The sequence below is a fragment of the Pseudonaja textilis genome, chromosome 5, assembly GCF_049901715.1.
Source record: "Pseudonaja textilis isolate UNSWEBS1 chromosome 5, rPseTex1.2, whole genome shotgun sequence".
NCBI classification, from domain to species: Eukaryota; Metazoa; Chordata; class Lepidosauria; order Squamata; family Elapidae; genus Pseudonaja; species Pseudonaja textilis.
The window spans coordinates 2,805,449-2,828,134 of NC_141994.1; the positions used below are offsets into that span (position 1 = coordinate 2,805,449).

Genomic DNA, 22,686 nt, shown 5'->3' on the forward strand with positions numbered 1-22,686 from the left:
TTACCTGTAAAATGAATTCAGGCCAGGGCATTTATAAAATCCACAAACACCTTTGGCCATTTTGTAAAAACCGATAAATCTAGTGCTGGTAGTAAATTATGTGTTTGATTATCCTAAATAACCTTATCCATTTGTCAAATTCATACACTTTTTTTCCCTTTTTATCATTTTTAAAACTAGCATATACTCAAGAGAATAATTGATTAGATTACAATTTTAATTAAAACAAGAAAACAAGCATAACATAATGATATAATGTTGTCTAAGAATTATTAACTTGAAAAATTAATTTATCTTCCCCTAACAAATTGACAAAAATACCTGTTTAAAGTTGCCACTACGTCTTTGCTCCCAGTTCATCATATCATGAAAAATAGGAATTACAACATTCCGCAGGTCAGGCTGAGGTATCAATGTCACTTCTAAGAAAGGACCAATCAGTGCTGGGATGAAGTGGATTTTGTGTTCTCCTAAAAGGTAAGAGGATACATTGAGTGGAGCTATTCTCAAGAATAAAATACTAGAGGAAAAAACACTGTAGCTTTATGAAGATTTATGTTTGAAATTGTGCTAAGAATGTACAGCCTGTATTGCTCAGTAGTTTTTCCAATAGCCTTTTCTATAAATAAAAATAAAGCAAACAAATAAACAAATAGGAAAAGTGCAAATTAGCTCAATTTATATAGTTACAATTGAAAAGTAAAAGTAAAGATTTTTTTTAAATAAAAGTTTTATTTAAGTTTTCACAAAACATACAAATACAAATAAAATATCTTTTTTTGAGAACAGCGTGACCCCAGGTTATCACTTCTCCATACAGACATAAACTCAATACATATTATTTTATACATTCTAATCCAAATTTTCGCAATTTTTTCAATAGCTTTTCCCTTTCATTACTTCCTATAGCTTTATTTTAAATTATCTCATTCCTTTCTTAATTCAATTACATGTCTTTTCCTAATTTTTAAAATCTTTCTAATCAATGTTTTATACTTTCATCTGTCCTGTTTACAATTTCATATCTTTTCTCATAAAACAATTTTTCCCCTGTAATTACTAAACTGGAATGTAACATCTTTGTATCTTTTTTCAAATCTTGTTTAAAAATTTAAGTTACATCTTTACAGTTATAACATTCTTTTTCTAACCTCTATTTTATAACACATACCTATTTTCAATCGAATTCTGCTTGGTACATTCCCTTAAAATACACGCTAAATTCTTAAAAGAAAAAAGTATATATGTATATCTGTGTATATATGTATAACAATAGTAAATGGAATAGTTATTCTATTCAAATACAGTTCTACCATTAATATTAATAACAATCTTTTACATTTCTATTTCTTTTAGCAAACATTACCTAGTAATATCAGTTAATCATCTATATTTCATATTTTACTTATTACTGTCTTTAAATAAAAAACCAAACAATAGTTATTAACAATAGTCAATAAAGTTATTATTCTTATTTAAGTTCATCTTGTCAACTGATAAAAATCTTCCATGTTTCTTTTCAGTTTTTCTAAACATTCTTTTTAAATCATCGAGAGCCTTATTCTCTTTACAAATATTCCACTACAAATCAATAGAAATTTTTTCTATCACTTTAATCATCTAACATATTTTCTAACCCTTTTCTATTTCTAATGTAACAATGCTATCCCATGCACCCTTGCAGAATCCTCTCCTTAAGTTAAATTTTGACCATTGTCTCTGTGTCTTTTAAATAGGTTTATACCTTTAATTCTTGTACGCTTTTCCTGTACCTTTATATCTTGTTTCTGTCCTTTGTAGCTTCTTTTCCTTTCCCTCTTCCCTCTCTTCTTCTCCCTCCCCTTTTTATTCCCTTTTCTATCTGTTCTCCCTTCTGTGATCCTCCCTTCTGCTTCTTCCTGATATTATGATTACTTTTCAAATTACTCTTTTTTTTGGTTGTTGCTTCAGTGCTTAAGTTTTTAACTCCCTTATCCCCCTTTTCCTTTTTTACCCCACTTAAAATTGCTTGTTCATTAAAGATGGCTTCTTCGTTGTCCCGCCCTTCTTGTTCTGCCAGCGTTTCTTGTTGTTTTTCATAGTTCAAGATCTCCATTTCTAAAAATTGAAATACGAAGCCAAAAGATCCTCTTCCCTCTTGTGCTTCTTCTTTTTGTTCTTTAAGTCTCATTTTTAACTCTTCAAGGAGTGATGCCATTTTAAAAAATTTAAACAACCCCCAATTGAGTTTATTTTGTTTCATTAGGATCCACCATCCAAAATTCCAGGAATCTTAAGTTCCAGGTGGTCTCCTCCATTTTCCAGATTCCACCCTCTTGTTTCCCTTTTCCCTCCTCTGCTTTCTTTCTTTTTTAAACAAAATTTTTAACTTATCCAAGAATCTTTATCCCTTTGACACTTTATTTTCAGCTAGAAATAGCCTATTAATGTCAAAGTGGATTAGTATCAATTTCTTATTCAAATCTCTTCTTCTTAATGTTCCAAGTCAATTAAAACTGTTGATGTTAGAGGAAAAAAAGCCAATTCCATTTCCTTTTCCTTTCTCTTTCGCAGCTTAAAATCTTTTTTAGGAATGATGTTAGTCCTTAAAATTCAGGTTCCAGGTACCTTAAATAGAAGTTCTCCATTCAACCCAGTCAGTCAAACTTTCTCCTTTAAACTTCCTCCTGCACAATCTTGCCTGGTAGGGTTCTTCTTTGAGGTAGCCATTTCAACCACTGCTGCAACCGCCTTTGGGAAAGGGAGTAATGGCCAGCCGAGGAGGAGACATGTGGCTCTCCTCAACCCCACTGACGGCTCCCCCTTATTCACCACCTCTACGGGGTGACTTCAGCCCTGAATCCAGGTGGCTCGGGGCGTTCCAGTGGTGAGCACGGATCAAAACCGTGCACAATCGTGGATTTCTGTCCATCATCAAAGAAGCCCGAACCGGAAGTAAAAGTAAAGATTATTGTGTCCATATAATTTCTGGTACTTTTTTAAGTTTCAAATTAATATGCTGCATTAATCTAACTATCTAACACCATCCCTTTCCCATAATGCATTTCTGTTCATTCTGGGGAATATAGGAAGTTGGGAGATGGAAGCTGCGAAAGATCCTGCACAATAACGCTTAGAGGCTGAGGGACGCAGAACAACTAATTAGTAGGATGGACAAAATTGCTGAAACATTTCTGGAAGAGGTACAATGCATTTCTAAAATCAGGCTTTTGAGGAGCATATGCATATACATTATTAGTCAGCAAGAGTCTGATTTGACTTATTGGCACTAAACTAAATAAAATATATTTTACAATTTCAGTAATATTAATCTAGTATTGAGCAAATATCATCAATCGAGTAATTCCTACTTCATAAAGATCTAAAACTATGTAAATAACACCAATTTATATTTCCTGAAATACATATAAGTTTATTCATTCGTGGTACATCTGTACCAGGGGTGTCAAAGTTGATTTCATTGAGGGCCACATCACGGTTGTGTTTGATCTTGGGGGGCCGGGATGGGCATGGCCAGTGTGGGTGTGGCCAGCTCGATGTCATTCATGTCGGGGGAGCCTGTGGTGGCCCAAGCACTCTGCCAGCAAAAACGGGCTCCTGAGCTCTGTTTTCGGCTGCGACAGCCCTCCTGCAACCCTCTGCCAGCGAAAAGAGCACACGGCCCTCTTGAACTCTGTTTTCACTGGCAGAGTCACCGACCACGGGCTGGTCCTTTGCTGTTTCCAGGGCATCCCTGCAGGTCAGACAGATCTAAGTACTCCGTGGGCCGGATCTGGCCCCCGAGCCTTGAGTTTGACACCCAGACCTATACCATCACATCCTGGTATCTATACCTATGTAAGACAATACCAGTCTACCTTCATTCAGATCTATTACACCCACTTCTTGCTTTTCGCTTTACAAACAGCAAAATATTTATTTTTCTTTATTTCATTCATTAATGCATATATACTCCTCATACATTTTATAGGCCACGGTTGCCAATACATGATACATGGTAATTAATACTGACCTCCACCTCCCATTACAAGGTTTTCATGTAAAACTTGTACTAACAAGTGTAAAAAGTATATTATTAAAGTGCGTTATTAAAGAACGTGCTTGGTTACCAGCCTCTATTATAATCATGCAATATGCCACATTCCCACGTAATTGCACAATACCAATCAGTTTTGGCACGTTTTGCCCATTATGCCTTAAGAATCATTAAAGCCCAGTTTTTGTAAGAAAACCAGGGGAAGAATTCAAAGAAGAAATTAGCTTAGAGTCTTTAAATAGGCACAAGGGGGTGAACTTTCTTTGAATGCTGTTGAATTTTATCTAGTTTCACCTAGGTGAAAAGACCAGTCTGAGGAGATTCTTTTATATAGGCTTGAGCAATAAAATGGCTAATTAAACTCCTCACATGTGAGTTTAGCTATTTGCACCTGACCATTTAATGCCAAACTACTGGCGCTATTGCATGTAAGTATTTCTAATTCAAAGGCGGCCTTGCCCACATTCCATGAACTAGGTGACATGCAGAGTACTGACTATTTCTGGATACCAAATAAACAGTTTTGCATAAAACATTTTCTAAACACACATACTGAAAGTCAAACATTTATGCAAATGTAAAGCTTAAGCCATATACTTAATCTTACCTAAATTTTGCCACATGCTGGAGATTTCACACCCCATTGTCACCCGCATATCACCATATCTGTTACATTTTTAAAAAATCAGATTAGATCATTAGTAATGTCACTTTATCACAAAATGTACTTTTTGCATGTTTGCAGCAAGTAAGCAATTTGTTATTGCAGAGAAAAAAACCCAACAGAATGTTTTCACAACATATTAAAACAGAAAATGAAAAGCAGTTAGAAAACCACAACACATCACAGAAAGAATATGATGTTGCTCCTTATGTTTTTACTACTAAAGAATCAAAGTGGTATCGGTTATAAACAACTTTTTTTCTATAACCATAGGAATCATTGACACGAAGATTTAATTACATACCTCATCATTTCTAACAAGTGCATTCTACTTACTGTTTGAATTGACATTTTCCTGCAAATCATCTCCATTAATTTCAGTGAGCTATAACCATTAAATCAAAGTGCTGTAAACCAGGTAAGATTTATTCAAGAGCATTGTGCATGCCACTGTACATCCCATTAAACATACTTAAGTAATCAAACGTACTTCAAATCAGTGGTGGGATACAAATAATTTAACAACTGGTTCTCTGCCCTAATGACCAACTGGGTAGACATGGCTGGGGTGGTTATGTGACTGGGTGGTTGTGGCCAACTTGGCATCACTCATATTGAGGGGAGCTTTAAATTGCCAAGCCTCTCATGACCATGGGGAATGCTGCAACAGTTATAACTGTGAAAAATGGTCATTAGTCACTTTTTTTCAGTGCTATTGTAATTTTGAATGATCACTAAATGAACTGTTGTAGGTCAAGGATTACCTGTACAAAAATACAAAAAGCTTCTTTGCTTGCCAAAAACTGCCCTAAATACCAATCATTAGATCACAAATGTGGGAATAAAGACTGAAGATCAATGATAGCCACAGCCATCGTGGAAATCTAAACCATTTAGCAATACCTGCAACCCGGAATTACAAATCAGGCAGGGTGTCAGAGCACCTTGAGGAATTAAAATAGTTAAAGTGCAACAATAACTATCAGCAGCCAACTCTTGCTCATAAAGGGAAACCCTTTAGCAGAGAGGTTATTTAAGCTCTCCAGAAAGTAGGTGGGCATATTTGGGCTGTAAAATGCCGAGCTAAAGAGACAAATCAACAAAGAACCCAGGTTCAAGTCTCCCAAGCTTATCAGGATCACAATAAAACTAGTAAATGCCACAGATCTCTAAATAAACTTCAAGCCTGGTGCCATATTACTAAGCCTTATTATCATGAGAGAAAATTAAAATGAATAGAAGGATCCACATCCCTTTTTTTTTACACCCTTTTTGTTATCTTACTATCAGTGCCTTATCCACTCCGAAGCAATGAAAGAGACTCTTGTCTCTTTCAAAGGTGTTTTTTCAAGAGGCAACTGGACTTTCTGGAAACCAAGAAAGTCTAGATGTCTCTTGTAGAAAGTTAGCACACACTCCACAAAAAAAGAAATATTTTGAGAAATATTAAAAAGGCAGAAAATTATATTTCCCTAAATATGAAATAGAGAAACATGCCTTTAAAAGGCAGGAAACAGAATTAGTCTTTCTTAATAGCCCCAAAGAAACTGAAGAGAAACTGCATTTTAAAAATGCAGATTTGGTAATCCACTCAAGATAGAATCAAAACCCCAAGGAAGCCAGCATCTAGGATTAATTACATTAAAGTTTTAAAAACCCCAACTCATTTCCAGCCTTTGCAGACAAACTAATTAAAATCAAATAACAAAATATACAAAACAAGCCTCTAAATTACAAAATGCTGTAGAATAAACTGTATAAAAATCCATGCACTTATCAAACCAATTGGATGGCTGCCCAGGGCCTCAAATCCATGTGGTCCTGTTCAACAAATAAACCATCTTTCCAATCAACCTTCATGTTTCCAGTGTCTTTCTTCCCACTTGGAACTGAACAGATGGGTATTTCTTCCAACGCTTTTGAAAAAAGCACTTTGGGGACAGTCATGACCTGTATGAGTGGAGAATCCCCACAGACAAGAGACTCCTGTGCTCAGTGAACTGACTGAAGGGAGGCCCCCTCCCCAGATAGAGGAAGAAGACATGAGACAGCAAATAATCCAAACACAATACAAATAATTAAATCACAAACTCTTTAAATCCTTTTTAACTAAAACACAAGGGAAGAAAAAAAAAACCTGTCTGGCTCATTGCAGAAGCTGCCCTTGTGAAATCAATTACCAGAACAAATAGACACAGGAACTAGCCAAATTTCTCAACCGTGCTTATTTTCAGAAACAGAGATTAACCGTTTTCCTTCCAAACAAAGCTGAATAGGGAAAATTATCCCATCAACAAACACAAGATTAAACGTTACCAAGCACAGAATTAAACTTCACCACAAACCAGCTTTAGACCAAAAACTCAGAAAGGGTATATGAACTCATGTTTGAATGTCAATCTTTCTAGCTAGCCAAGAAGCCTTACTGAATGTCACTCATCTTGGTTCCTTGTCATTAAAAGCTTTTTTCCAGCAGCTATCATATGCTTCATTATTCAATTATTTCTTCAAAGCACTGATTGTTGAGTCCTGGCTGGAAGAACCCTATCCCACCCAGGAGAAGCAATCCTTAGATCCGTTTGCATCACTTAATCAGTTGATCTCACTCACCTCACAAGATATCCTAAGGAAATCCAGATTTAAGGAAAGATCATATGCCCCCAGAAAGGCACTGAAAAAATCAGACAGAGTGCCAAGCTTGCATCCTGCCTCTTGGAAGTACACCCCCCAAAATACGCCCCAAGCAGTGTAAAAAGTTTTTTAAAAGTCAAGCCCCTAACAAAGTACCAGCAAACAACGAACAAACGAACAAAAAACTCCAGAGAAGCTGGTTAGTCTGGGCATACTGCCAAGAACCATTAGTAGTTGCAATGTTGGAGAATCACTTTCTGAAAATACTTAAGCAGGGCAATAAATATAAGGATTAGGCTAGAAACAATACTGAGGCACACCTTCCTGACGGGGTTAGCCCTGTAAAGTGAGAAAAAGAGATTTCTTCCAACGACCTGCTCGCAGAACTGCTCAGAAAGTTAACAAATGGTTCTCCTGAACCGGTGTGAACTGGCAGAATCCTACCACTGCTTCCAACAATTCTGCCTTGAAAAACAAAATTCTGTCTCTCAATAATAATCAACAGCAAATTTCACATAGTTTTGATAACTTTCAATCTTAATAACATTTTGTACAGAAAAAAATGAATGCCACAAAAACTGATTTTCTCTATTTTTTTAACCAACAATTATACTTACTTTTCTAGTACTTTTTTCTTCTTAGAAGGTGTGAACATTTCTAACTGTAGACACAACTGATTTATAAATATGACAGCAAGATAAAAATAAGAATCCCAAATCTGCAAATAGACAATAATTTTATCATTGCATTTCTTTTAAATATACTATTAGTGACTATTTATTAGTGTAGCTTGTTGTTGTTAGTTGCGAAGTTGTGTCTGACCCATCGTGACCCCATGGACAATGTTCCTCCAAGCCTTCCTGTCTACCATCTTCTGGAGTCCATTTAAGCTCATGCCTACTGCTTCAGTGACTCCATCCAGCCACCTCACTCTCATTCCCTTCTTCTATTGCCCTCAATCTTCCCCAGCATTAGGCTCTTCTCCAGTGAGAATATCTGTGTAGCTACACTAATATAAAAATCAAATACTTTGGCCACTTAAGAGTAGGAAGGACTTCTCATTAGGTGGCCAAAGTATTTGAGTTTCATATTAGTGTAGCTACACAGACTTACATGCCTAAGTTCATTTTTAAGTTAAAACATAGAATCTAACCGAATTCAAATACCTAACACAAAATAATTCAGATATTTATTTTGACTAATCTATAAGTTGGTTAAATATGATTCATCAAGTGATGTCAGGCACAATCACCAATCCCCCACATGCAAAGTTTGATCTATTTTTTTTATGTTTTGCCTATAATTTTGAAATTTCCCCAATCTGACTGCCTACTCCTGGGAGCAGTCAACTCCTAGATAAGACTCCAAGGAACTAAAAAGGAGTGTGCTTCAATCCAAGCCCTTTTCCGGTTGTTCAGGGACTCCAAACTAACTCTACACTTGATCTCTCCTCTGTGCCAGACTTGGTGCTACCCAACAAGTGAATAAGTTAAGAACTGCATAATCAAAGGGATAGCAGTTGTTAACTTACGCACTTAATGAATATGATTTAATCAACTTATAGATAAGTCAAAATAAATATTTGAACAGAACAATTGAAATGAAGTAATTCAATAATGAGAACATCAATGAATTTATATCAATGTCATTTTGATTTTTTTTCTAATAAATGTTACTGTGTTTGAAACCTCTTGAATTACAATTTGTTATTTTTTTCTCTTGGTTTCTTTCACTTATTTGTAAATGTTACTTTATTTATGTCTCAGTGTGTTTTAAAAATGACTGGTGACTATTTGTTTGTTAGAATTTTATACCACCATTATTATTTCTTATCAATAACTCAAGGCAGTGAATATAAAAATACTCCTTCCTCTTCCTATTTCCTTCAGAAAACATCCCTGTTTGGTGTGTTGGATTGAGAGACTAAGATCATCCAGCTTTCATGCCTAAGACATGACTAAAATTGATAATGTCCTTGTTTCCAGGCCAGTACCTTTACCTCTACAGAAAACTGGCTCTCTTATTATAAACATTAAATTATAATATTATAAAGACATGTTGTTTTGTATTGCATCGCATATGACCTGTTATAAAGATTATTATATCTTATTTATAAAAACAGAGCTTAGTACCAATATTATTCCCAGTTAAAAGGAAGTAGATGCTATGAAGATGAATTAAAATCATTTGGGAGCTACCCAGGGTTTGGCATAAGCTTTTATTTTCTCATCTGTGATGCAGAATAGCTGTCACTGCTGACACATATACTGGGGTAAGATGATTAAACTGGAGAAACAATTTAAAAAAGCACTTGACAAAAAGAGCTTCATAATTGGTTGTAAGTCATCTAGAGTTTAATTTAAGAGCTGGGATGGTGGAGTGGTTAGAATGCAGTATTACAGGCTGCTTCTGCTGACTGTCAGTTGCCTGCAATTTGGCAGTTTGAATCTCACCAGGCTCAATGACTTGGCTCAGCCTTCCATCCTTTTGAGGTGGGTAAAAGGAGGACCCAGATCGTTGGGGGCAATATACCGACTCTATAAACTGCTTAGAGAGCATTGTAAAAGCACTGTAAAGTGGTATATAAGTCTAAGTGCTATTGCTATTAAGATGGGAGGCTACACAAGTGCTTTAAATAAAAACGTGCATAAAAGAATGCAAAGCTTACCTTGTAATCAAAATTTTCATTTAAGAAATTTTTGCGAAGGGCATCAGAAAGATATAACACTGTTGTAATAATAACACTATTGGAAAAACAAAAGATGGATTATATATTTAATTGTTCACATAGCAATTTACACATTGTTTTATATCTTTGTTATTTTTATTAATACAAAAAACAATTTACAGAGAAAAAGATACACAAATATAAATCTTTAAAATGGTCTGAAATAGGAGTCTATAAGTTTTATAATACAGACTTTGAACCTCACTCTGTGAAGACTATGAAATATTCTCAATATATTTCTTAAACTCACAAAATGTATTATGAAGAATGGAACAGAATTAGTTAATACATTAGTGTATCGCTCGGTTTGTTTTGTAGCCTATTGCTAGTTTGTCCCAACTGCTTATTTTTCTTTTTGGCATGAAATTTAAATTCAAAAACTTATGTTCTCTCTAATGCAGAACCATCCCTTCCTTGTTCAAAATCATTTATATTAATATCATCAGGGCTTTTGAATAATTAAATTAAAGGCGTTAATTCCTAGGCATTCTCAGGCAAATCTATTTTTTGCAAAAAGAAATCTTTCTTGTGTTTATCCAAATATTAACTCTGTTTTGCTTCCTGAACTGGATTATTCTGCAGATACACTACTTGATCAAAATACCGTAGGATTTGGGGAGACGGGATAGGGATCAGGGAGAAGTAGACGCTGAAGTCCTAATAAATATGATTTGCTAACACATCGGAAATACAATTAATTGCAGTGATATAATTGAACTAACATCTAATCAGCATGAGTATTATTCAATGGTGGCCTGCAGAACATTTTTACATTCACTTGTATAGTATTATCAAACCCAAACATTTGTACAGTATCTGTTCTCAAAGTTTTGTTTCCAGTCAGAATTAAAGCAGCCATTTTTGCTACAATCCCAAAGGTTGACCATTTCATTCAGAAAACAATGCTTTGTAACTTACATTGCAATTTTGCAACTCTTGTTGATTAGAACAGTGCCTTACTGCCTGCCCCGGGCCTTAACAGAATAGCAGCAGGGATTGATTATAGCCTATTGCTAATGGGGAAAAACAATAGACATTTAAAATAATTTGACTCAGTGAAAAAAAAGTGAAGTTGAATGACTGCTGAAGAAATTAATAACTGAAGCTGTCTAGGCATTTCCCCATCCCATCTCAAAACCTTTTCAAATTATATCAAGATCTTGATTTGAATGTGGATGTCATTTAGATCGCACTTCTTTCATCTTGAGTATTTTTTGCAATTTTGTTAGTTTGTTGTGCTATATTTTCATAGAAGACTTAGGTAACTGTGTTAAAAAAAATATCTAGTTTGTTGAAGACCCTGAGGAAACAGACAGGCATTTTATTCTGTCTAAATAGCCAATATTCAAAGTTTTGACTCATGAGAATGTCAACTTGGAATTTATTGATGGGACTGTTTCATGCTGATCTTAAAAACATTTTCAGCTTAATACATGTCTTTGTTATTCACTAGAGGATGGGAAATATTTAAGGTTTAATTTGAATAAAATAGGTGTCTCATTTATGATCTCATTAACTACCAATCATAAACATAATAAATAATATAGATAGACAGACAGACAGACAATAAAATAGTTATATTATACTCAAATAAGATCATTAGGTTAAAAAAAGCTGTGAAGTTCCTTGGCTTGTATTATAAGGAAATGAATTTTGTTGGCATTTTGTAAACAGAAAGTAACAAGCAACAATTTCAATAAAGCTAGACCCATATTATGATTATATTTGTAGTTAAGAAATCTTACTTGTTAGCAACTAAACGCATGACTGTCCACTCCTTTGGAAACATTTCTGGCTGTATTAATATTCGAAAAACAGTAAATATCTGTAACAAGAAATCCTAAGAGAAACAAAAAGCCTAAATTATTTCTTATGATAAGAAAAATATACTTTCAGCAAATTTCTTTAGCAAATACACTAGAAAAATTTCAAATCAAGAGAAAATTATATTCTAAAGGGAAAAAAGACAATCCTTTTTTCCACTCAAAAAAAATTCAAATAATGTCATAGTAATTTAGCGGCTTATAATGAGATGGCGAATGAAGAAAATGAAACAAACTTTGATTCAAATATCTATTTAAAAAATATTTAAATTCATTGCTCTCAAGCACTACTACTATTGTAGATTTTTTCACCAATTAAATTAAGAAAGTATCAATAATTTTAAAAGTCAATGAGGATAATTCCTATTGGATTTCCTTGCCTACTATGATTCTCATCGATTTACACCACAATGAAATTCTGCATTATAGATTTAAATGAGAACAAGCTCCATTTGAGTAATCATCACTTCCACTTAAGCAGAATGCATAGCAGTACAGTATTGAAAATTGTTTCAGAACTGAAGAAGCTTCTTAGATGAGAAGTGAAACATCTTTAAGCAAAAACAAGGAAAGTTGCCTTGTAAATTCATAGGAATGCTTCAGCATATGAGACAGGCTTCAGCATTCAGATAAGACATTCAAGGAAAAAAAATCCCTTTTTTCTATAAGCTACATGATTACTACTTTTCCTATGGCATTTGTCCATTTTTTTAAAAAATTGTGGGTTTTTAAAAATATTGGTAAAAAGAAATTGATGAATGTAAAAAATATTGGATTTAAATCCCACGAAAGTTTGGTAATCAATCATCTAGCAATATTAATTCCACTTTGTAAAATAAAAGCAAGAATGCTTTACTTTAAATGTTTTTTGAAAAAAGAAAATAAATTGTACCACAATCCTGAGTGCTATTTACTCTTTCTTCAGCTTGCCTTTATGTGGTTTCCATTGAGCATTTCTGATGACCATGTATTACATTTACCTGAATAAATATTTGTCCTGAATTTAAGATTTAATTCTCGTAAGATAGTCTCTTAGCGCCCCCTGTCACCTCCCCCATGTGTCTTCGCGTCCCCCCAGGGGGCAGTACCACCCAAATTGGGAACCACTGCTTTAGGAGGAGAGAGGGAAGGAGAAAGGGATAGAAAGAAAGAGAAAGAAAGAGAAAGAGAGAGAGAGAGATAAGGGAGAGAGAAGAAAGAAAAGAAAGAGAAAACAAAGAAAGAAAAAGGGAGAGAGAAAGGAAGAGAAAGTAAAAAAGGAATAGACAAAGAAAGAGAGAGGGGTGGAAGGAAGGGACAGAAAGAAAGAGAAAGAAAGAGAAAGAGAGAGAGAAAGAGAGAGACAAGGGAGAGAGAAGAAAGAAAAGGGAGAGAAAACAAAGAAAGAAAAAGGGAGAGAGAAAGGAAGAGAAAGGAAAAAAGGAATAGACAAAGAAAGAGAGAGGGATGGAAGGAAGGGACAGAAAGAAAGAAAAAGAAAGAAAGAAATAGGGGGAGGTAGGGAGGAGAAAATGAATGAGATATAGAGGGATGGATGGATAGATAGATGGGTGGAGGAAGGGAGGGAGGGAGGCACATGATCTTTAGACCCAGGAGATGTCATGGATTGAGTAAAATGTGGTGAGGGACGCCGAGCACCAACAAGCATCAAGAGTGAGGGAGGGAGGGAGGAGAGGAAGGAAGGAAGGACACAAACCCTGGCTTCAGAAGACTCTTTGCACAGCAATCTAGGGCTGGAAGGGATCTCGGAGGTAATTTTCTGGTCCGGGTGGTCGGCACCTGAGGCTCTTTGGGCCCTCGCTGTGGCTCCCTGTCCCGTCACCGGCTGGCCCTGCCCCTTGCCCTCTCTCGCCTGGCCTTAGAAGGCAATGGTGACAGCGGGGGATGGAGAAGCGACCGGGGCTGATTCTTCAGCGCCTCGCTCTCGCTGCTTGTTGGTGCTGGGCGTACCTCACCACATTTTACTCAATCCATGACATCTCCTGGGTCTAATGGTCATGCGCAGGCTAGGGAAGTAAATCTAAAGGCATGTGTACAGAACTTCTAATGTGCGGAAGTTATAGTTAAATGTGTGGCTAAATGTATAGTTAAAGGTATAGTTAAAAGTGGACTCTGGATGGGTTTTTCCAAATGCAGTAAGTGGGGTTAAATGTGTGGTTTTAGAAGAGCTGTGAGTGTGTTTGTGTATGTGTACATACACATACAGTATATATAGTAGATAATGTATCTTTTTTGTGTGCCTATACAAACTATACTATGCAATATGTATGTACACATATGGCATATATATGCATAGGATTAAATAGTGCATTTTGGATGTAGTAAATAAATAGACAGGGAAATTGTATCTCTTTGAAGTGAGGAGAGGCAGGCAAGGCACCCCTTGACGTGAGTGACCTCAAGTTGGTCATGCCCACCCAATCACACGACCACTCAGCACGCCCACCCAGCATGCCCAGCCAATCACATGGACCATCAAGCCATGCCCACCCAGTCACATGACCAAGACATGCCCACCAAGCCATGCCCACAGAACTGGTTGTTAAAATCCTACCCCGAGTCAGATATATATGGTTCCTAACACTTTAGCATCCAGGAGGTTTCATTTCAATTGAGATACTATTGTGGCCTTTCCGTCACTGGCCCCTCCAGTAACCAAATCAGATGAGGAGGCGTGAGTGTCAGGGTCAGCTTCAAGGCAACCTGAGAGCTCCAAGGGAGAAGAGGGAATGGAACTGGCAGAGAGAGAGAGAGAGATGTGGAGCCTGGGCTGTCCATCAGCCCTCAGATGGAGAGTCAATAGCCCACAGGTCTGGAGTCGGCTGATGAGGAAGAGGAGGAACAGCTGGGTCCAGTGCCTGATGCCTGGATGCTTAGAAGGCAGAGGAGAGGAGAGCAGTGGAAATCTATGGGCCAGGCCTTGGGACGGAAGAGTCACCGCTGCTGTGAAGCCCCACCCTAGCTCTGGAGATAAAAGGTGGGGGGGCGGAGATGAATAAATGTAGCAGACAACTATTCATCTCCCTCCTGGACAGACTTGCTGTGAGAAAGAAACTTTTTTCTGGGACTGCTGGCGCTCCTAATAAACAAATCATTGATTTAAGTTCAGAGAGTTTGTCGTGTTTGGGGAGCTGGGTCAGAACACATACATTTTATAGTTCTCCACATAAATTCATACCCAAAAGATTCCTAGTTGTGGAACATATATGCCATTAACAACAAAGAAAAGGACATTTAGTATGTAATCATAAACTGAAAATGTTGCACAACATGAAGGACTATTGAAATAAAGCAATTTTGAGGCAGCAAGCCATAACCAAATTATGACATTATAGTTATGATGTCATAATAAAATGAGGTTCTGATTTGAGTTAGGCAGTAGCAGTTATGTGGGAAAATACCACCCCGTTTCCCCGAAAATACGACCTATCCCGAAAACAAGCGATACCCAGATGTGCATAATATAAGCACTATCCCAACAATAAGCCCTAGTTAAGACCTACCCATGTCTGGCTGTATGACGTGGGACAAGACACAGGTGTAAAAATCAAGCTAGGGCAGTGGTGTGGGGGGGTACCCACATGCCCCACATCCACTTACCTCATTGTGCCGGTGGAGCCACTTGTGGCAGAACGCCATGAGGCTCATTGAGCCAGTAATCACTCGCAGCAGAACATCCTGAGGCTCGTTGTGCCAGTGGAGCCACTCACGGCACAACACCGCAAGGCTCATTGCACCAGTGGAGCTGTTTGCAGCTGGACACTGCATGGTGTGTTGTGACAACACACGCATGAGCAGCAGCACCAGCGAGATGAGACTTGTAGGGTTCTGCCGTGAGCAGTTCCACTGGCACAAGAAGCCTCGCGGCATTCTGCCACAAGCGGCTCCACTCAGCAGGATGAGCCTTGTAGCTTTGTGCCCCAAGTGGCCCCATTGGCGCCACAAGCCTTGTGGCATTGTATCGCAAGCAGCTCCACCAGAGCGACAAACCTCGGCATGTTGTACCATGAACAGCTCTTCTGGTGAGACGAGACTCATGCGCAGGTGGAGCTGCTCATGGCAGAAAGCCGCCCATGGCAGAACTTTTTGCCCAGATGAAGAAATGATGGATAGACTCCAAGCTTCATGTGCTTGCGAATGGGCTTTACAAGCAGACAAAGCTTTGTCTCTCTCTGGGCAAAAAAGTGTTTGGGCAGCTACCACTGGCCGCCGACCTGTCCGTCCCGTTGTCAGCTTGCCCGTGGCCTCAATCAGGGACAAGCTCTCGGTGTGCCCTGGCTTCCACCCACGTTGCCAGGAGAGCCAAGAGTCCCCACAAGGCGCTGTGGCTGAGAAGAATCCTCGCCGAAGCAGGCGGGGTGGGCGGATGCCAGGACATGCCGAGAGATTGGCCTGTTGCAGTGGCAGAAAAGCAGATTGTGGGACAGAAAGGGCGGAGCCAGGGGAGGTGAGAAATAGACCAGACAAATCAGTGCTGCATTATTCCAATGCCCGTTCCTTTATTCTGGAAGGGTAATTTTTGTTTCTTTAAATACATACCTAAATGTCTATGGAGATTCTCAGTCATCCATGTCATGGTTGTCCCAAATATGCTTTTTTCAAGAAACAACTGGGCTTCTTTCGTTTTTCCTTGAAGTTGTTTCAGAACTTTATTTATAAAAAGCTAGTATATTATTGTTTATTATTCTTAGAGGAACTTTCCAAACATGTTATTTGCTTCTACTAATTATTTTGACCATTATATCAAAGCTGTGCTGGTTGATATGTTATATCCCTGACTCTGTGTCAAGAGAACACACAAATTATAAAATAAATAAATAAATAATCCTGGGGAGAAAAAGACTTACTCTCAGCACGTCTCTTGTCTTGAATCTGTTGAGGAGTTGCTGATAATGTCCGTCAGTCATTTGTCGCAATAATGATAAAAGACATGAAACAAACTCCCCCTAAAAGAAATTAAAAAAAAAACTTTACAGTCTGAAGGGATGAAAAAAGATTTTTTTTTCCCTATTGTTTGCTATATATTTTTTAATAGATAAGTAGAAGAAATCCCCTTTTGAACAATTCTGCTTAATCCAAAGTACTCTAAAAGAGCACCTGACCTGGGGTGTCCACATTGCAGCCCTGGTCGAAAGGGCCTAGCAGAGATTAAACTACCTGAGACTTCTCAGAAAATAACAACTGAATGAAAAACTGCTGGTGATCTTCTACCGCTGCACCAGAGAGTATCTTAACTTACTGCACCTCTGTATGGTTTTCCAATTGCACAGTGGCAGATAGGAAAGCACTCCAGAGGGTTAACGTCATTGCCCAAAATATCATTGGTTGCCCTCTCCCCGCTTTGGAAGAGCTTTATAATTCCCGCTGCCTTAAGAAAGTTCAAAACATCCTCAAAAGATCCATCTCATCCTGGGAATCCTTTTTTTAAAACTATTACCATCTGGCAGACGGTACAGAATAATAAAAACAAGGACAAATAGGCTGAAAAACAGCTTCTATTCCAGTGCAGTAGCTCAATTGAATTCTGCTGTATAGTGCAGTGTTGGTGCGGTGTTGGGGGTTTCGGTTCAATGTGCGGAGTATGAAGGATGTGTGTTTGTGTTTATTTTCAGGGTCATGATGTGCACTGAAGATGGTGTTTGATTTCGTTGTACAAGGTGCAATGACAATAAACTAAACTAAACTGAGCTTTCTCATCTCATTGCTCTCAGCCTCCCCCCTCCTGATTGGGAAGGGGGCATCCTATGAGTCCAAGAGGGGAGGGGGCATTCATTGGAGGTGTGCATGGATGGCTTTTTTTGAAAGTGACTTGCTCAGACTGCCGACTTGCTCGGATAAGTGAACCATAGAGATGCAAATGAAATCTCATTTTCTCTCACTTCTACTCTCTCTTTTAATGATTTGATTGGCACGTCTAATTAAATCAGTGATACTTTGTTGCTTGGAATATTCTTTTTTTCCTTTCTCCCTGCTTTTAAAAAATAAATTTGAAGAAAGGCTTCAGTTCCACTAAAAAAAGAAAATTAAATTGGAAGCAGCCAATGTTATTTTCTAGCATTTTCTGGGATTCTCCTCTGAGTCTGGCCATTTCTATTTCTTTTTCTCTTCTGTTTGTAGTTCTGTCAGAGTATATTCATTAACTGGCAGAGACATGGTTAACAAAGTCAGCAAGTGGGTAAGACTAGCCAATGGGAGCTGACAATCTGGGTGTGGTTTGGCTTTGTGTGCTTTGCTGAGAATTGAAACTGATATCTGCTCTGAGTTCCTGAGTTGCTCCATATTGGAAGAATCTACTACTGATACTGTAAACTTTACTTATTTTTGTATAAAAAGAAGTTTAATGAATCCTGCGGAGTCAGTCATCTATGTGTTTTCTGGACTTGAATTTCTGCTGCAAAAAGATTATGGGCCCAACCAGAACCAGAACACACATAAAGATTGCATTCTAATTTGAGCTGAGAGAGACTGACTATGTTTTAAAAGGAGAAACAAGATAGAGAAAAGCTTTGCAGGGTGGCTGAGAAAATTAAGGAGAACTCTCTGCCTCGTTTGGGTCAGAAGAATTACATTATTTGGGCTGCAAAGATGTAATGTTTGCTGAAAACTAAAGAGCTGTGGGATAGTGTGGAAAACCCAATCCAAGTGCCCTTAACTGCTGCAGATCAGAGGCAGCATAATAATGTCATGGCTTATATCATCTTAAATTTACAAGATGAAAAGTTTATCAATGTGTTTGCAACCAGGAGAATCCACTGAGCAGCATCTGATGCACATGCAAATTTTGTTTGTGGAGTTAGAACAGCATGGAATGCAGATTCCTGAATCTCAGAAAGTGCTTTTGGTTTTGAACAGTCTAGATCAGTGGCCCCCAACCTTTTTTGTGCCAAGGCCTGGTACCGGTATCACAAAATGATCCGGCGACCTGGTACTGGCATCAGCACGCATGACAAGGCAAAGGCGAGCCAAGCGACCGGCCAGCCAGCCGTCCCCGCTTCTCCCGCCACCTTCAACTCCTCCTTTGTACCTTTGTCGATGGGCTTTCGGGACGGCTTTGGGATGGTCGCTCAGCTCGCCTTGCCTTGGGTGCTGAAAGAATCCTCGTGCCTTAGTTTCATTCGAAGCCCCCCCCCTTCGATGAAACTAAGGCACGAGGATTCCTTCAGGACCCAAACGCCACTTTCCAACCGGAAAAGCTCACCCAGAAGCACTTTCTTGTCAAACAAGATGGCAGCGCCCAGCAAACTGGCGGCCCGGTAGGAAATGTTCCACAGACCGGTACCAGTCCACGGCCCGGTGGTTGGGGACCCCTGGTCTAGATGACTTGTGGGACATTGTTTCTGCAGTATTTGAATGCAAACCAGAGCAGGACCTGCATTTAGAAGCTCTTAAAGCTTGTTTGCTAGATGAAGAGCAGAAATGCCATTATAGAAAAAGCCACAAGGAAGAGAAATCCCTGAGGAGGTCCAAAGGAGCAGAATGGAAAATTCCACAGGCTGGCTGTCTCCAGAGAAGAGAAGAGAAGCAGGGGATATTAGATTACAACCCAGCAACAGAAGAGGTGCTTCATTTGTGGAGAAATAACTCATTTAAAGAGAGACTGTTTGCACAGAAGCAAGTTGCAAGGAAGAAACTATTTGCAAGACAAAATAAGCAGTTTGCAAGGAAGACAATTAGCTGATGGACAGGCTGCTGTTGCAAAAGTCAGCTATCACAATAGAAGGGATCAATGGCTGATTGACAGTGGGGCTAGTCAAACAATTGTTAATAATTCTAAATTGTTTTACAGGATGGATGCAGCTGCTGGAGATGCAGTAGCCTTGGCAAATGCCAAACGAGCTAAAGTCATTGGAAGAGGCAGTGTGCAAATTCCATATCCGGAAACAAGGTTCAGTGATGTTTTGTGTGTGCCTGGAATGGAACATAATTTGCTGAGTGGCTCTAATTTAGACAAGGAAGGATTTGAGACCACATTTGTAAATGGGAAGTGTTTCATAAAGCCCAATGGCAAAATATGTGCCAAGGGCATAGAGCAATATAACCTTTATGTGTTTCAGAGACAAAAAAATTCAACGTGCACAAACATTTGGCAATGTGGCAGAGCATGGTTCATGTCTAAAGCCTCAAAGTTGTTCAAAATGGAACAACACGCAGGATTTCATGTGAAGGGATGTAAGGCATATTTGGACTCTGCATTATGCAAATCATCGAAGTCCAAGGCATTTCTAGAGAGCAGATAAGAGAGCTCTAGAGCTGGTGCATGCAGATTTAGCTGGGCCAATGCAAGCCAGCTTGGGAGGAACAAAATATGCACTGGTCATTGTAGATGACGATAGTGTCAACTCATAAAACATTTTGTATACACATTTTATGATTGACAACAACTATAGGAGGGGGAGGAGCTTCAAAGAGCAGGCAGCAGTGGGGAACTGAAAGTACATTCCATTCACATTTTCTTCAAAGACTGATTAGATGACTGAAGCTTCTGCCGCGCAAAAATCTAAATGGAGAGCATGATTGATGACTTTTGGCTACAGACGTTTTTCGTTGGATGATACATCCAGAGGGGTAGAGGGGGAAAAGTAGGATCAAGGATGACAGTGAATTATCTCAGAGTTGGCTTAGAATGTTAACTTCAAATAAATCTTTTTTTAGTTTTAGGAGCGTGGCTTGAGGGTCATGATTTAATTGGAGTAACTGTCGGAATCCTGACAGATAGCCAACTCTCATAATTAATCACCGGGGTGCCTGCGTCCCAGCCTCTTCCATCGCTCCCCGACATCTGGGGTGCGTGGAGAGAAACTCAGACAGCCATGGCAGAGGCTATCAGGAGAAAGCTTGGCTTCCATCCAGAAGCAAACAGAAACTGATAGCATAAATACAGAAGGAGGACAGCCCCTCTTCAACTCCAAAGAGGAGAAACCTGCTCCGTTGGAAGGGAGGAAAACAGATAAGTACCTGATGGGGAGATCCATAGAGCAGCTGAGGGAGGGATCTGAACAGGCCACCATTGGAGATGATGGCCTGTCCTGCCACCCAAAACAGAGGGGAATTTTTACAGGGCCTTTTGAAGTGCTGCAGACAAGACCACAGCATTCCCTCTCTACGTACTAGAAGAAAAAAGAACCCACGGTGGCAGCCAGTGCTACCCCCATGCAGCAGGCAATCCCTTCCTGTGTGAGCTAGAGCTGGAGAGGAAGGTCAGCCACCTCAAGTGCGGGCTTATAGAGGGAGATAGGGAGAGGAATGTGCAGAGCCCAATGAACTGCCCTGGTTCAGGAGGAAATTTAATGGAGACCCAGACCAGCTAGTTTTAATCCTTGACTCAGCTGAGATCTACCTGGAATGCTATGGGCCTCACCCAGCCCTCCTCGTAGCTGCCCGGACCTCGCCCTCCCCTCTCCAGGGTTCCCCAGGCCTTGGAAATTGGCAAAAAACAGAAAACCTCAGTCACAAGACTGTGTGGGATGTTGTTAGTGGTCATAAGTGTGTGTGCGTGTGCGTGTCTGTGCGTGCATCACTGTCAAAAACCAAAAACAGGTCAAGTAGCTCTGTGGAGGTCAGTTGTAAATTAGAACACTTGCTAAGCAACTGGCCATTAAGCGAGGACCATTTATATTTGGTTTGCCAATCACATGGCCACCTGGCCACAACCCCTCAGTCACATGATCACCTAGCCACTCTCAGAGAGCAAGCCACGCCCACCCAGTCACATGACCATCTAGTCACGCTCAGTCAGCAAGCCCCACCCACCCAGTCACATGACCACTAAGCCACACCCACAAATTTGGCCGTGCCCACAGAACCAGTTAAGAAATTTGAATCCCACCACTGCTTTTATAACCTAGCAGTCCTAACTCTAACATAAAATCATCGACTGCACACTCTTGACAGATAGTAACAGCTCTATAATTTTGCAAAAAAAAATATATTTATTTGCATCTAATATGAGAAGTTAGCAATACACTGTACTCTTTTGGAACACTTATTATCAGTCCTTTAGTCAGTGAAAATACTACATACTGGTACTATAAGTATCCTAACAGTTCAGTTCAGAATAATCACCTGCCAACTGAATTTAGTTTCTGATCAATCTGCAAATTCAAACGTGGGTTCTTCCAACATTTTAATCTAAGAGGAGCAAATGTAAACAGGAGCAACTTGTGTATGCATGCACACATTTTTAGACCCAAATTTTGTGTTTTTTTAAAAAAAAGAATACATAGTAGGAAGGAGATAAATCAATAGTTCAACATTCACGATAGGTATTTCTGCTGTAGTTCTTACTGTAACATCCTGAAACTGAAGCCGCAAAGTAGAACCTGCTGCTTGTGGGCAGCTTGTGATCTCCAAGATGGTTCTGAGTAATACATCTAGTAGACTGTTCACAATTATGTCTATTTCTTCCAATACTGACTTATCCTTTGATTTTTTTAAAAAAGAAAAACAAGATCATACAGATTAATGTACCGAAAAATAAATATAACAATCCCATTTTGTTGTAAAACACATCATACTATTAATAGGAAGAATTAGATAGTGCATGCTGGAGTAATTTACAAGATATTTATTTAAACTTTCTCTATGCAAATACTTCCATAGAGAAAATCTACATGATTGCCAGGAGTCAAAATCAACTGGATAATCAATCAGTCAATCAATGTAAGGATGATATAACTGGTTCCAAAATATTTAGAGACTTTTAGGTCTTAGGAAAAACACTAAACATTATTCGGTAATCATTTGGCAGTCATTTCAGAATGTAAGCGTTAGGGTTAGGCTGATACCTAATACCAAAGACTAGATA

At 38.7% G+C, this 22,686-nt stretch overlaps 1 protein-coding gene across 4 annotated transcripts in view; it reads right to left on the bottom strand.

The window, feature by feature from the left end:
* Positions 1 to 22,686, bottom strand: part of DOCK4 (dedicator of cytokinesis 4) — a 229,095-nt gene that overhangs the window by 93,090 nt on the left and 113,319 nt on the right. For all 4 annotated transcript variants that reach the window (XM_026713144.2, XM_087933987.1, XM_087933988.1 and 1 more), the window contains 7 exons: positions 22,167 to 22,301; positions 16,730 to 16,828; positions 11,805 to 11,899; positions 10,000 to 10,075; positions 7,949 to 8,049; positions 4,644 to 4,702; positions 322 to 470 (listed from right to left, as the gene is read on the bottom strand). In XM_026713144.2, coding sequence (XP_026568929.1) covers positions 322 to 470; positions 4,644 to 4,702; positions 7,949 to 8,049; positions 10,000 to 10,075; positions 11,805 to 11,899; positions 16,730 to 16,828; positions 22,167 to 22,301 — 714 coding nt within the window. The remainder of the gene's footprint in view (positions 1 to 321; positions 471 to 4,643; positions 4,703 to 7,948; positions 8,050 to 9,999; positions 10,076 to 11,804; positions 11,900 to 16,729; positions 16,829 to 22,166; positions 22,302 to 22,686) is intronic.